Source organism: Chiloscyllium punctatum, chromosome 30 (assembly GCF_047496795.1).
Source record: "Chiloscyllium punctatum isolate Juve2018m chromosome 30, sChiPun1.3, whole genome shotgun sequence".
Taxonomy (NCBI): domain Eukaryota; kingdom Metazoa; phylum Chordata; class Chondrichthyes; order Orectolobiformes; family Hemiscylliidae; genus Chiloscyllium; species Chiloscyllium punctatum.
The window spans coordinates 15,909,906-15,926,284 of record NC_092768.1 but is presented as its reverse complement, the minus strand read 5'-3'; the positions used below and the strand labels follow the sequence as shown (position 1 = coordinate 15,926,284).

General features: G+C 42.5%; 1 protein-coding gene across 1 annotated transcript in view; it reads left to right on the top strand.

Annotated features, from left to right (window-relative positions):
- Nucleotides 1–16,379, top strand: part of LOC140455096 (cell adhesion molecule CEACAM6-like) — a 245,173-nt gene that overhangs the window by 48,582 nt on the left and 180,212 nt on the right. The window contains exon 3 of the mRNA XM_072549758.1: nucleotides 11,758–12,057. Within this exon, the coding sequence (XP_072405859.1) occupies nucleotides 11,758–12,057 (300 nt within the window). The remainder of the gene's footprint in view (nucleotides 1–11,757; nucleotides 12,058–16,379) is intronic.

Below are 16,379 nucleotides of genomic sequence, written 5' to 3'. Positions count from 1 at the left end.
AGACAGAGGGTGGTGATGGAGAGTTGCTTTTCAGACTGGAGGCCCAAGACCAATAGTGTGCCACAAGAATCGGTACTGGGTCCACTGCTTTCTGTCATTTATACAAATGATTTGGGTGTGAATACAGAGGTATGGTTAGTAAATTTGCAGATGACACTAAAATTAGAGGTGCAGTGGCCAGTGAAGAATCTTACCTCACAGCACAACAGGATTTTGATCAGGTAGGCCAATGGGCTGAGGAATGGCAGGTGGCGTTTAATTTAGATAAATGAGAGGTGCTGCATTTTGGAAAGGCAAATCAGGGCAGGACTAATACATTTAATGGTAAGGTCCTGAGACACTTTGGAATGCACTTTCACAGTTCGGCCCTCAATGTTGCACTGCCCTGTGAAATCAATCTGAAGCCCATCTAACCTACACTATTCCATTCTTGTCCATATGTCTATCCAATGACCATTTAAATGCCTGTAAAGTTGACGAATCAACAACTGTTGCAGGCAGTGCATTCCTCGCCCCTACCATTCTCTGAGTAAAGAAACTACCTCTGACATCGGTCCTGTATCTATCACTCCTCAATTTGAAGCGATGTTCCCTTGTGCTATCCATCACCATCCTTGGAAAAAGGCTCTCACTGTCCACCTGGTCTAACCCTCTGATTATTTTATATGTCTTAATTAAGTCACCTCTCAGTCTTCTTCTCTCCAATGAAAACAGCATCAAATCCCTCAATCTTTAATCCAAAGACCTTCCCTCCATACGAGGCATCCTCCTAGTAAATCTCCTCTGAACCCTTTCCAAAGCTTCAACATCCTGCCTATAATGTGGTGACCAGAACTGCACGCAATAATCCAAGTGCGGCCGCACCAGAGCTTTGTACAGCTGCAGCATGACTGGATGGTTCAGAAACTCGATCCCTCTACTATTCAAAGCTACTATGTCTTCTTAACAGCCCTAATAGGATAGTGAAGAAGTTGTTTGATATGTTTACCTTTATTGGTCAGTGCATTGAGTATAGGAGTTGGGAGGCCATATTGCGCTATACAGGACAATTGGTTCGGCAGCCTTTGGAGTATTGCGTGCAATTCTGGTCTCTCTGCTGTAGGAAGAATGTTGTGAAACTTGAAAGAGTTCAGAAAAGATTTGCATGGATGTTGCCAGAGTTGGAGGGTGTGAACTATAGGGAGAGGCTGAATCGATAGGACTATTTTTCCTGGAGTGTTAGAAGCTGAGGAGTGACCTTCTAGAGGTTTATAAAATAATGAGGGGCATGGATAGGGTCAATATGCAAGGTCTTTTCCCTGGGCTCTTAAACTCGATCCCACTGTTAATGAAAGCCAAAACACCATATGCTTTCTTAACAACCCTATCCACTCGGGTGGCAACTTTGAGGGATCTATTACTTGAACACCAAGATCCATCTGTTCCTCCACACTGCAAAGAATCCTGTCTTTAATCCTATATTTAGCATTCAAGTTCAACCTTCCAAAATGCATCACTTCACATTTATCCAGGTTGAACTCCATCTGCCGTTTCTCAGCCCAGCTCTGCATCCTGTCTATGTCACATTGCAGCTTACAATAGCCCTCGATACCATCAATGGCATCTCCAATCTTTGTGACATCTGAAAATTTACTAACCCACCCTCAACCTCCTCATCTAAACAAATTGGCCGTAAAACCCTTCAACCTCAGACTTTCGGAGCCTGTGTTCTCTGAAAGCATAAGCCGAGGACTGCATGATCTTGTTAAAGGAGCAGTTTCGTTCACACCTCCCTCCTTTATAGAAAACCAATCAACATCCAAAGATGCCTTCGTTTTAAAACCCCTTTAAAAAATCGGTTAGTACTCTAAAACACACATATATATTACACTGCCTATAAAGATGCAAACATGCACGACTACATTCCGCCACAATCTGTTGGACTGCCACCGAACACCTTTGTGTCTCATTTGAGTCTCAACAATGTGTTGGCAATCACGTTTTATCGTCATGCCACATGCACAATTTTCAAACATAATGGCTGTAACAACAAGCTCCATCGAAACAGTATGACATTTATGACCTTATATTTCTCCACAAACTTCAATGGGTTATGATTAGTCTGTATGATTGTCTCAGATGTGTTACTGTAACATAAACACTGAAATGTAGTAATGTCAACACCAAGCTCAAAGTCTCCTTCTCAACCATTGAATATTTCTGCTGATGAAAGTTCAACTTCCTGGAGAAATGTCTGATAGATCTTTCTAGCTTCTCGCCATTTTCTTGCAAGCACAGCACTGACACCCATATCACTTGCATCGATATCCACCTTGAATGGCTTTGTGTAATTAAGTGTGGCTAATACTTGGCAGTGGTTAACTCAGCTTTCAGACTGTCAAATGCCTTCTGACAGTCCGCTGTCCACTAAAACATCTTGCCTCTTTCTTTAGCAGTTCAGTGAGTGGAGCAGCCACACTGCTAAAATTTGGTGTAAGTTTTCAATAAAATCCACTAAATCCCAGGAACCATAGTACTGCTTTTTGTCGATAGTATGGGAAACTATCTTTGTTTTCGCATCCAGTGGGGCCATTTGTTCATGTCCAATAACATGGTCCAGGAAGATGACTTAGGCTTTGGCAAATTCACTTTTAGCTAGACTTATCACCAAGCTTGCCTTCTGAAGTCGATCGAACAAGTCTGATAAATGTTGTAAATATTCCTTCCACTGTGACTAATAATCACCAGATCATCTATATAAGCGACATAGTTGGGTAATCTGGCAATGACCTTATTGGTTAATCTCTGAAATGTGACTGGTGTATTTTTCACGCCAAATGGCATGACTTTAAACTGATAGTCCACTTGGCATAACCAAAGCCAAAATTGCCTTTGCTCTTTCTGACAAAGATACCTGCCAGTATCCTCTGAGCAAGTCCATCTTAGAAATATAAGTTGCTTGTCCCACCTTCTCAACACAGTCTTCCAAATGTGGAATCAGATATGCATCAGACTTTGTAACTGCACTGACTTTGCGATAGTCCACACATAACTGTTGGGTACCATCTGGTTTTGGCACCATGACTATGGGTGAGCTTCTGTCACTGTAACTCACTTTGTTTATCTTGCCTTGGAGCATGTGTTCAATCTCCTTTAGAACCTGTGCCAGCTTTAGAGGATTATGCCTATAATCGGTTGCTTAATTGGAACAGCATCTCCTATATCTACAAGATGCATAATTAGGTTAGTATTTTCCAGTTTATTTCCACATATCTCCCCATGTGATAGTAATATCTCTTTCAGGTCATTTTGATTTTCCTCAGGATATTGATTTTCCTCAGGAAGGTCATGCAATAATTTATCCCAATTTTTGACAACTTCCTCATTAACATTTAATTTGAGGAATGTCCAATTCAGAATCCTCTGTACTTGGTTCCTCCCTCTGTGTTGTAATCAAGAACAATCCCTCTGTGTTGTAATCTTACTTTTCCTCCCTGTCAAAATACCTTTTGAACATATTCACATGACATACTCTGTGAGATTTTTTTCTGTCTGGAGTTCACCTATCAAGTAGGAGTGAACTATCAAGTAGTTCACCTCTCTCCATTTCCTTAACATAACATTTCCTTAACTCGATAAGGTCCACTAAACCTTATATTCAAAGGTTCACCAGTCACTGGAAGTAACACTAATAACTTATCCCCAATAGTAAAATTGCAAATATTCGATTTCTTGACTGCCTCCTGTTTCACTGTATGCTGATACTTTTAAATGCTGTCTCGTCAACTACCCAGTTATATTTAATTTTTCACTAAAATTTGACACATCGTCCAAATGTGTGGTCTGTGAATTCTGACTTATCAATTTCCCGTTAATCAATTTTAATGGTTCTCTCACTTAATGCCCAAAAACTAATTCAAATGAACTGAATTTGGTCATTTCATTTTGTGCGTCTCTGATCACAAAAATATCAAACAGAATTTCCTTATCCCAATTATCTGGATAGTCTTGACTGTAAGCCCTCAGCATAACATCTGATGCCACCTTTCAAGCACTCCATGCGATTCTGGGTGGTATGCAGTAGATTTGAATTGTTGTATTCCTAAGCTGTCCATAACTTCCTTTGATAATTTTGCTGTGAGTTTGACCCTTGATCTGATTGTATGTTTGTCTGAAGTCCGTATCTAGTGAAAACTTTGAGTAATTCCTGGACAATGCTTTTAGCTGTGATATTGTGTAATGGGATGGCCTCTGGAAATCTAGTCGATGCATCCATCATTGTTAACAAATACTGATTCCCACTTTTTGTTTGAGGTAGGCGACCTATGCAATCACTTAAGACTCTTGTAAAAGGATCCTCATATGCAGGAATAGGTATTAAAGGTGCAGGCTTTATTACTGCCTGTGGTTTTCCAATTACCTGACATGTATGACATTTCTGGCAATATTTAACTACATCCTTGTGCAGTCCAGGGCCAGTAAAAACATTTTGGTATTTTAGCTTGAGTTTTTCTCACTCCTAAGTGACCTTCTTGTGGTGGCTCATGCGCCTGTCACAACACCTCCATTCTATAAGCAACCGGCAATACTACTTGTTGAACTTCTGCCCATTTCTCATGTGCATTAAAATGGAATGTTTTCTATTTCCTCATTAAGACGTCATTTTTAAGGTAATGACATTCAGGCATTCGTTTGGATTCCTTATCTGTGTATACCTTTTGATACAATTGCCAAATACACACACACTGCTGTAACTAAGTTAATTTATCTGAGCCAAAGATGTCTGCATTGTCATCTATTTGCTCCTGGTTTGTGTCAACTATCTGATCAAACAGGGCCTCTGCTAAGCCCACTTCAACTTTCTTATCCATACCCTTTGATCTCTCATGTTTCAGCTGGTGACTTTGTGACCTCGTTACCACAGTCAAGAAAAATTCCTGGATATGTGTCCTGCTGTAGTTGCCTAGGTTTCCACTGGCTTTTCAACTACAGTAGGCAGCACTCCTGTCAGTGAATGAGCTATATAATTAGCAAGGGCAAACTCTATTCCTGGAGCTGCAGGTTTGTCCAGTACATCTGCTACGAGTTCTCCACTCTTCTCTGGACACTCTAACCTCACTTTACATAATTGAGTGCTTCTTGTCTCACCGTGAATTTCCGTCACTAGTACCTTTTCTGGCAATCGTCCTTTACAAGTACATATCTCCTCATATTTCAGAATCACAAACTGAGAGCATCCTGTGTTTCTTAATATTTTAACTTCTTTACCTGCTGCTCCTGGCCTATGCGAATAAACTTTACCTTCGCAGATATATGGTTTAAGAAGATCTGGCACTTCCTCCTTAACCAACCTCTGACCAGCTTGTACATTCTGATGCAGCTTTGTAGCCTCCACTGTGCTTTCTATTACCACTCCACCAAAATTCACTGGCTTATCCTGTTTTCCTACATCTGGCTTCTCAATGCTTCTCCTAACCTACCAACACTGTGATTTCACGTAGCCTGTTTTATTGCAGTGAAAACACCGGAGCTTTTTAACTTCTCTGTCCCCTTCAAGGGTTTCCTTTTTACTCTGTGGGAAGTTATCCTTATAATCTTCATAGATCTATCTTTCCCTTTCCACGTGAGGATTTCTCTTTTCCACAGTTTCTATCCCTCATGGATTGAAATTGATTCTGGAAGCCAAACTCTATTTCATGGACCAACGTCATAATCAGCCATTTCAGCTGCTAGTCTTGCCATTTTAACTCTCTGCTCTTCCACATGTGTTCTTCCTACTTCAGGAAGTGAAGTTTTGAATTGCTTCAAAATAATTTTCTCTTTAAGAGCATCATTGGTTTGTTCTGTGTTTAATGCTCTTAACCACCAAATAAAATTACTTTGTTTGATCCTGTCAAACTCAATGTAGTTTTGACCAGGGTGCCTCCTTAGATTCCTGAAACGTTTTCTGTCGGCTTCTGGCAGAAGCGCATGTGTACTTAAGCTGGCTTCCATCACCTCCTCATATGCCCCAGATCCCTCCTCTGATAGTGATGCTTTCTGTTACCACTCCACCAAAATTCACTGGCTTACCCTGTTTTCCTACATCTGGCTTCTCACTAGTTCTACCTACAAGTTTCGTTTGGATCAACAAAACCCACATGATCACTGGCCACCGCATTGGCTTAGCTTCTTTTTCAAATGAGATAAAAGGCTTCCACATCTTTCTCATCAAATCTAGGCAATGCTTGAATATATTTAAACAGTTTCTCACCACGCCTTTGAATACCATAGGTTTGCTCATCCTCACTCTTTTTCTCACTAAGCTTATCTTCAGTCTTCATCTCCGTCCTTTTAAGATGACTTTCCTAAGTGCTAATTTCCAAAGTTTAAACTCACTCTCGTTTTCTCTCTGCTTTTAATCATAATTCCTCGTCTTTTGCCTCTAACCCAGTTTGCTTCATTTTCAATTGAATTTTAGTCAAGTCTAAAAATTCTGATGGTGTATTCAGCAAATTTAAATGCTGAGCTACTGCTGTAACTATCTCTTCTTTCCTCACGGAAGGAGGCAGCTCCAACTCCAGCTTGTTTGCTAATTCCAGCATCTTGGCCTTAATCACCTTTTGTAAAACCCCCTAAAGTCACTTCCTCCACCCTCAGGAAACTCTTGGTGACTGAAAGAGCCATTGCTATCCCAAGCGGTGTCTAAACCAACCAAATCAACAGTTGGACTAAAAGACACTCACACCTACCAATTGCTGCCTTCAAGTCCAACAACTCTAATCCCAGAAAAAACCCCAGACGAGTCCCCAATCTCATATGGACCAGACCAGACCCCTCAAAGCTTTTAAAGAAGGTAGCCCAGACCCAACTTTTATAGTTGTTTTAAGCAGGTGTAAAGTGGGTATAACAAAGAACAAAGAAAGTTACAACACACGAACAGGCCCTTCAGCCCTCCAAGCCTGTGCCGATCCAGATCCTCAATCTAAACCTCTCACCTATTTTCTCAGTGTCTATATCCCTCAGCTCTCTGCCCATTCACGTATCTGTCTAGATCCATATTAAATGACGCTGTCGTGCTCTACCACCTCCATTGCCTCTATCACCTCTGCTGGCAATGTGCTCCAGGCACCCACCACCCTCTGCGTGCAGAACTTTCCACGCATATCTCCCCTAAACTTTTCCCTCTTACTTTGAACTCCTGACCCCTCACGATTGATCCCCAAAACTGGGAAAAATCTTCCTACTATCCACCCTGTCTATACCTCTCATGATTTTTTGGATCTCAATCAGGTCCCCCCTCAATTTTCGTCTTTCTAATGAAAATAGTTCTAATCTACTCAACCTCTCTTCATACCCAGTGCCCGCCATATCAGGCAATATCCTAGTAAACCGCCTCTGTTTCCTCTCCACAGCATCCACATACTTTTGGTAATGTGGTGACAAGAACTGTATTTCAAGTGTGGCCGAACCAAAGTCTTATACAACTGTAATGTGACCTGCCAACTCTTGTACTCAGTACCCAGTCCATTGAAGGAAAGCATGCCATATGCCTTCTTGACTACTCTGACCTGCATTGCCCCCTTCAGGGTACAATGGACCCAAACACCCAGATCTCACTGTACATCAATTTTCCCCAGGACTTTTCCATTTACTGTATAGCTTGCTGTTGAATTGTATCACCTCGCATTTGCCCAGATTGAACTCCACCTGCCATTTCTCTGCAATCTATCTATATTCTGTTGTGTTCTCTGACATCCCCTTCACTATCTGATACTTCACCAATCTTAATGTCATCTGCAAACTTGCTAACCAGACCATCTATACCTTCCTCCAAATCATATATGTATATCACAACCAACAGTGGTTCCAGCACAAAACCTGTGGAACACCACTGGTCCCAGGTCTCCATTTTGAGAAACTCTCTTCCACTACTACTCTCTGTGTCCTGTTGCCCTGCCAGTTCTCTATCCATCTGGCTAGTACACCCTGGACCCCATGCAACTTCACCTCCGTCAGCCTACTATGGGGAACCTTATCAAACGCCTTACATGCATATGACATCTACAGCCCTTCCCTCATCAATCAACTTTGTCACTTCCTCAACGAATTCTATTAAGTTGGTAAGACATGACCTTCTCCACACAAAACTATATTGCCTATCACTGATAAGTCTATTGTCTTCCAAATGTAAATGGATCCTATCCCTCAGTGTCTTCTCCAGCAGCTTCCCTACCATTGACGTCAGGCTCACCGGTCTATAATTACCTGGATGATCTCTGCAACCCATCTCAAACAAGGGGACAACATTAACAATTCTCCAGTCCTCCGTGACCTCACCTGTGTTCAAGGATGCTGTAAGGATATCTGTTGAGGCCCCAGCTATTTCCTCTCTTGCTTTCCTCAGTAATCCAGGATAGATCCCATCTGACATGGGGACTTGTCTACCTTAATGCCTTTTATAATATCCAATTCTTTCTCCCTCCTTATGCTGACTTGACCTAGAGTAATCAAACATCTATCTCTAACATCAATATCCATCATGTCCCTGTCTTCGGTGAATATTGATGCAATGTACTCATTAAGAATCTCACCCATTTTCTCTGACTCCATGCATAACCTTCCTCCATTGTGCTTGTATGGGCCGAACCTTTCTCCAGTTACTCTCTTACCCTTTATATACAAATTAAAGGCTTTGGGATTTTCCTTAACGCTGTTGGCTAAAGATATCGCATGATCCCTTTCAGCCCTCTTAATTCCTCATTTCAGATTGGCCCTACATTCCTGATATTCTTCGAAAGCTTTGTCTGTCTTTAGTCACCTAGACCTTATTCATGCTTCCTTTTTCCTCTGAGCTAGTCTCACAATTTCACCTGTCACTCATGCTTCCCTAATGTTGCCATTTCTATCCCTCAATTTCACAGGGACATGTCTGTTCTGCACTCTAATGAACCTCTCTTTAAAAACCTTCCACATATCAAATGTGGATCTTACCTTCAAACAGCTGCTCCCAATCTACATTCCCCTGCTCCTGGTAAATTTTGGTATTGTTGGCCTTCCCCCAATTTTAGCATTCTTCATTTAGGACCACTCTTGTCTTTGTCAATGAGTCTTCTAAAACTTACAAAATTGTGATCACCATTCCCAAAGTAATCCCCTACTGAAACTTAAAGCACCTGGCAGGGCTCATTCTCCAACATCAGGTCCAGTATGGCTCCTTCCCGAGTTGGACTATTTTCATACTGCTCTGGAAAACCCTCCCGGATGCTCCTTACAAATTCTGCTCCATTGAGACCTTTCACACTAAGTGACTCCCAATCAATGTTGGGAAAACTAAAATCTCCTATCCCCACCACCCTGTTGCTTCTACATCTTTCTATGGTTTGCTTACATATTTGTACCTCCATCTCACACTTGCTTTTGGGAGGCCTGTAATACAGCCCCAACCTTGTTACCGCACCCTTCCTATTTCTGAGGTCTGTCCATCTTGCCTCACTGCTCGAGTCTTCCATAGTACCTTCCTTCAGCACAGCTGTGATATCCTTTCTGACCAGTGATGCAACTCCTCCACCCCTTTTACCTTCCTCTCTATCCCGCCTAAATATCCTAGGATATTTAGTTGCCAATTATGCCTTTCCTTCAGGCAAGTCTCAGTAAGAGCAATAACATCATACTCCCAGATACTAATCCAAGCTCTAAGTTCATCTGCCTTACCGACTACTCTTCTTGCATTAGTACAAATGCACCTCAGACCACCAGTCCCTCTGCGTTCATCATGTATTGCCTGCCCACTATTCCCCTTATTCATGCTTACCTCATTCTCTAGTTTCTTTTAGGCTTTAGTTGCTACCTCTTTACTGTCCACTAACCTCTCATTTGGTTTCCATCCCTCTAACAGATTTGTTTAAACCATCCCCAACAGCATTAGCAAAAGCATCCTCAAGGACATTGGTTCCCGACCGACCCAGGTGTAGACTGTCCAGTTTGTAATAGTCCCATCTCCCCCAGAACCGATCCCAATGTCCCAAAAATCTGAACCCTTCCCTCCTGCACCATCTCTCAAGCCACACATTCATTCTGCATATTCTTTCATTTCTACTCTGACGAGCATGTGGCATTGGTAGCAATCCTGAGATTACTACCTCTGAGGTCCTACTTATTAACTCAGCACCTAACTCCCTAAATTCTACTTGTTGGCCCTTATCCTGTTTTATACCTATGTCATTGGTGCCTTTATGCACCACAACAGGCTGTTCACTCTCTCTATTCAGAATGTTCTGCAGCCAATCTGAGACAACCCTGACCCATGCTTCTGGGAGGCAACATACCATTCACGAGTCTCGTTTTCGACCACAGAGCTTTCTATCTACTCCTCTTACAATTGAATCCCCTATGACTATAGCCCTTCCACTGTTTTGCCCCACCCCCTTCTGAACAGCAGAGCCAGCCACATTGCCATGAACCTAGTTACTGTTGCCTTCCCCAAGTGAGACATCTCTCTCAACAAGTAGTCCTGTTTTGAAGATGACTGCAGAGGACACCTGCTTTGCCTTCCTGTATTTTCTCTGCCTTTTGGTCATTCATTCTCTTTCTCCCTCAGCAACCCTAATCTGCGATGTGACCAATTCACTATACTTGCTCTCCACGACCCCCTCAGCATCGTGTCTGCTCCAAAGTGAGAATCCATTTGCAGCTGCAGAGCTGTCATGCAGTCAAACAAGAGCTGCAGCTGGACACACTTCCTGCACGTGAAGGAGTCAGCTGTGTCCCTGAAATCCCACATAGAGTAAGAGGAGCATAACACGGTTTTCAGATCTCCTGCTATTTTTAATCTGAAGCTTAACTTAGTCTTAACTTAGATAAATTAAAAAGGAAAGAAATGGAAGTGTTCCAGGAGAGAATCAGCTGGTCAAACCACTTAGTGTTAAAACAATTTATTTACAAGATTACTGAATGAAACACAAAGAACAGTAAACAGAATACTAAATAACTTATCCAATCCATAAACCCAACAGATCATTCCACTTAAGGATGCTGTTCCAATCCCCATAAACACCCCTTGGCACAAAAGGTAAAATCAAACACAATTTTTTTCAGGATAGAAGTCAGAGAGAGAGAACTAGCCAGGACCCGGTTCCAGCAGCCTTCATTCACACACACACTGCTACAAAGAAACCAAATCAGAGAAAAACTGAGCTGGGAGAACTGGCAAGTTTTTTTTAACTTGAAAGCCTTCTACCTGATGCAGTATCTGTTTACTGTAAACTAAGTGGCCTTAAAGCCCTTCAACCCCCAGACTTTCAGAGCCTGTGTCATTTACAACCTCTGAAAAAAACACCAAGGACTGCATAACCTTGTTAAAGGAGCAGCTTCATCACAACTCTCATTCTTCTCAACTCCATTGAATTTAGGCCCAATCATACAAACCTCTCATCAAAGGACAAACCTGCCATCCCAGGAATCGATGTAGTGAACATTTGCATCTCTCCTTTTAGTGTATCTTTACTTAAGTAAGGAGACTAAAACCGCATATTCCACTGCAGGCATGGTCTCTTCAAGGTCATGTACAGCTGCGGGAAGGCTTCCTTACTCCTGTACTCAAAATGCATACAGCTCAAAATGTTCGTGTCTTGTCAGTCCATTTCGGATTCTGTCAGAGCAAGTGTTTATCTGGTTTTAGGAATGTGATGGGGACAGGGTCAGGATCTGTGCTGTCTCAACAGCAGTTCCTGAGACCTGTCCAGTCTGTGCTGGTGTTTCTTCAATGATTCTCTCGAAAGTATTTTCTCTCTGTTCCAGGAAAAGTCATTCATGCTGCTGCAGGAAGCGATGTTAAATTCCCAGGACCACATAATCCCCAAAACTATAGAAGAGTAGTTTGGGTTTTCTCTGACCACATACGTTCAGACATTGTAGTGTTTACCAAAGGTTCTAAAACCAATGTTGAAGTCAGAAAGAAGTACAAAAATCGAATTCAGTATGAAGCATTAGACTTCTCCTTTGTACTGCAGAATGTACAGGAACCTGACAGCGGTATCTACAATTTAATTAGCCGTCGATTTGCTCGTGTCATAAATGAAGTGACACTCCACGTGTTCAGTAAGCACAGTCATATTGCCTATTTGATTATGTTTCTTGAATTAAATAAGATTTGTCTCTTTTTACTTTACCTGTTCTGAAGTAATTTGGTGCACAGAGGGATAGAAGTCTAACTGAGAGATAATCTTTACCTGCTGCATAAACACCACCAGCAGCAACCCTTCACTTGCGCTCTCCATGCTCAGGTTTCATATCCAGTATTGGATTAGCAGAAGTTTCCTTGAATTAAACATTGGGAAGACTGAAGTTATTGTCTCAGCCCCGTCATAAACTCTACTCCCTTATCATGCACTCTATCCATCTCCCTGGGAAACATTACACCTTTGATCTCAGCAGACCTTTTTTTGAAACATCCTAAGATATAAAATGTTGGCCTTTGGTTCTACTAAATTCCTCAGGACCTTGCCCTTATAATTGCAATTATTTTAAGCTATTGCTGTCATGGTATCATCATCACTGTCAACATGCTTGGGGGTTACCATTGAGCAGGAAGTCAACTGGACTCACCACATAAACACAGTGGTTACAAGAGCAGGTCAGAGACTAGGGATACTGCAGTAACTCACCACCTGACACCACAAAGTCTATCCACCATCCTCAAGGCACAAGTCAGGAGTGTGATGGAATACTCTCCACTTACCTGGATGGGTGCAGCTCGAACAACACTCAAGAAGCTTGACACCATCCAGGACAAAGCAATCTGCTTGTTTGGCACCACATCTACAATCCCTCCACAACCGGCGCTCAGTAGCAGTAGTGTGTACTATCTATAAGATGTACTGCAGAAATTCATCAAAAATCCTTAGACAGCATCTTCCAAACCCTCCAGATGAAAGTGGGTACTGCAGATGCTGGAGATTAGAGTCAAGACTAGAGTACTGCTGGAAAAGCACAGCAGGTTGGGCAGCATCCGAGGAGCAGGAAAATTGGCGTTTCGAGCAAAAGCCCTTCATCAGGAATGAGGCTAGGAGCCTTGGGGGTGGAGAGATAAATGGACGGGGGGTGGGGCTGGGGAGAAGGTAGCTGAGAGTGCAATAGGTGGATGGAGATGGGGGTAAAAGAGATAGGTTGGAGAGAAGGGTTTCCTCTCCTCTCCAACCTATCACCTTTACCCACACCTCCATCCACCTATTGAACTCTCAGCTACCTTCTGCCAACCCCCACCCCCTCCCATTTATCTCTCCATCCCAGAGGCTCTCAGCCTAATTCCTTATGAAGGGCTTTTGCCCGAGATGTCGATTTTCCTGCTCCGCGAATGTTGCCCCACCTGCTGTGCTTTTCCAGCAGTACTCTAATCTTGACCCTTCCAAACCCACGACCACTTCCATCTAGAAGGACAAGGGAAGCAGGTACTTGGGAACAACAACAACACCTGCAAGTTCCCCTCCAAGCCACTCACAACCTTGATTTGGAAATATACCGCTGTTTCTTCACAGTCAATGAGCCAAAATCCTGGAATTCCCTCCCTACTGGCATTGTGGGTCAATTCACAGCAAGTGTATTGCAGCGATTCAAGAAGGTAGCTCACCACTACCTTCTCAAGGGCAAATACGGATGGGTTATTAATACTGCCAGCCAGTGACACCCAAGTCCCACAAATGAATTAAGAAAAGCTCCTCTCACCCTTTTTAGCTCCTGATTTATCAGTTCTTGATGTGATATTCTTTGTGTCTCTATAGTGAATGCCTGTTGCCAGAATGAGTTTTAACCACACACTGGCACCTTCAATAAGACCATCAATTACCATCTCAGTAACATCAACTGACTTTCATCTTGCCTCAGCTCATCCCATCCATGTTCTGTTAGCTCCATATCTGGCTATTCCAACTCACTCCTGACCAACTTCCCTAATTCACCCTCTGGGAACAAGGTCATCTCAAACTCTGCTGTCCATGTCCCTGCATTCATTTAACACCATTGCCTCGTCAATTTTAAAATTCTTATCTTTGTTTTCAAATCACTCTGTGGCTTTGATATTTCCTAACTCTGCAAGCTCCTCCATCCTGCATCCCTCTGCAATATCTACAAACCGCTAATTCTGCCCTCTCGTCAATCCCTCAATTTTATTGTTGCATCATTGATGGCCATGCCTTTAGCGATCTGGAATTCCTTCTCTACTCCTCTCCACCTCCCCCTCACTTTGCTCCGACAAGAACATCTTATAACTATCCACTTTGAACAAGCTTTTGCTCATCCATCCAAACATCTCCTCATGCAGTTTGTTCTGATGTTATGTTTGATGTCTCTGTGAAATGCCTTGAGATATTTTATTATGTTAAAGATGTTACATGAGTATACGTTGTTGTTGTGCACCATGAGTACTGGGTAGTTGTTCACCACAGTCAGCATCACTTCCCAGCACAATCACATGTTAGTCTTCACTGTCAATATTCTGGCGGTTATTATTGACCAATTGGACTCACCATATAAACACAGTGGCTACAGGAGCAGGTCAGACTCTAAGAACACTGCGACGAGTAACTCACCTCTTGACTCCCCAAAACTTGTCCACCATTTACAAGGCTTAAGCCAGGAGTGTGATGAAATATTGCCCACTTGCCTGGATGGCTCCAACAACACCTAAGAAGCTTGACACCATCCATAACAAAGCAGCCTGCTTAATTGGCACCACATCCACAAGCATCCACTCCTTCCATTCCTGACACTCAGTAACAGTAGTGTGTACTATCTACAAGATGCACTGCAGAAATTCATCAAACGTTGCAGACAGTACCTTTCAAACCCACAACCACTTCCATTTAGAAGGACAAGGGCAGCAGATACATGGGAACACTACTACCTTCAAGTTCCCTTCCAAGCCACTCTCCATCCTGACTTGGAATTATATTGCCATTTCTTCAATGTTGCTGGGTCAAAATCCTGGAATTCCCTCCCTAAGAGCATTGTGGATCTCCTATAGCAAATGGACTGGAGCAGTTCAAAAAGGCAGCTCACCACCACCTTCTCAAATGTAGCCAGGGATGGGCAATAAATGCTGGGCAGCCAGTGATGTTACATCTGACAAATGAGTTTAAAAACTGTTGCAGCAATCCTGGAGGTTTCCAATTTTCTCAATGGAGTGCTTTGAGGAAATCTAGAGATATTCATGTCCCCTCTACAATTTCCTCTATTGCACATTCCCTGTCTTACTTATTCCTGTCTCTCCCTTTCTTACCGATTCTGTTTTCCACTTGATATTTTCCTGTATCCTTCCAGCCTCTCACACTTCTTTTTCCGTCTTCCATTCCCCATCTCATTGTATCTCCCTTTCCCTCATTCCATCTATAGCTCTCCTCACAACTTCTGCTTTACTCTACCATTCTCTCACTTCTTACTGAAGGAAATACTGGGTCAAAAGTCTTCACTCAGGGATGAAGCAAGGTGTTGGTTGTGTTCCTTTTCTTTATATGGTCAACTTCAGCTTTTCTCCACTTTACTGCTGCTCGGTGTGGTGCTAGTACAGAGATTGGGCTGAGACTATTTGATAGAAGTTGATTTATACAGCCCTTAGTGGTCTATTATTGAAGCAGTATGAACTCCTGGACAGAGTGCGAGACTACAGCTGACAAATAATGTCTCCGAAAGGCCAACTTTGAATTTGTTCTCTCTCATCCTGAACCAGAACAGTGGCTCCCTAAGTGTAGGAATGGGATGCTACTTTATAATTGTGTCATTGATATTCAGAATTGAGAATCAATTAGCTCTGTTTTAAACCACTGGCTATTGAGTCTTCCACATTTGCAGCTCCTGCTCATATTTCATGAAGCACCTCCTGCCTTCTCCTCAAAACCACTTGATAGAACTCACAATCCACTTATCGTAACACAAATCAAAACATAATAAACAACAGAAAGCTAAAATAAAAACCCAAAATATTCACCAGATTGGTCGCATGTGTACAGAGAGAAACACCTTTCAAGTCCATGACTTTTTCTGAGACCTCACTTTTTTTAGATTAGATTATCTACAGTATAAAAACAGGTCCTTTGGCCCAACAAGTCCACACCAACTCTCCGAAGAGTAACCCACCCAGACCCATTCCTCTACCCTATATTTACCCCTGACTAATGCATTTAACACTATGGACAATTAAGGATGGCCAATTTACCTGACCTACATATGTTTGGATTATGGGAGGAAACCCACGCAGACACAGGGAGAATGTGGAAACTCCACACAGACAGTTGCCTGCGGCTGGAATCAAACCTAGGTCCTTGTCATTGTGAGGCAGCAGTGCTAACCACTGAGCCACCGTACCACCCCACTTGAATGTTTCCTTCCAAAATTAGTGTTCACATATGAAAGACAAATGTAGCATTCCC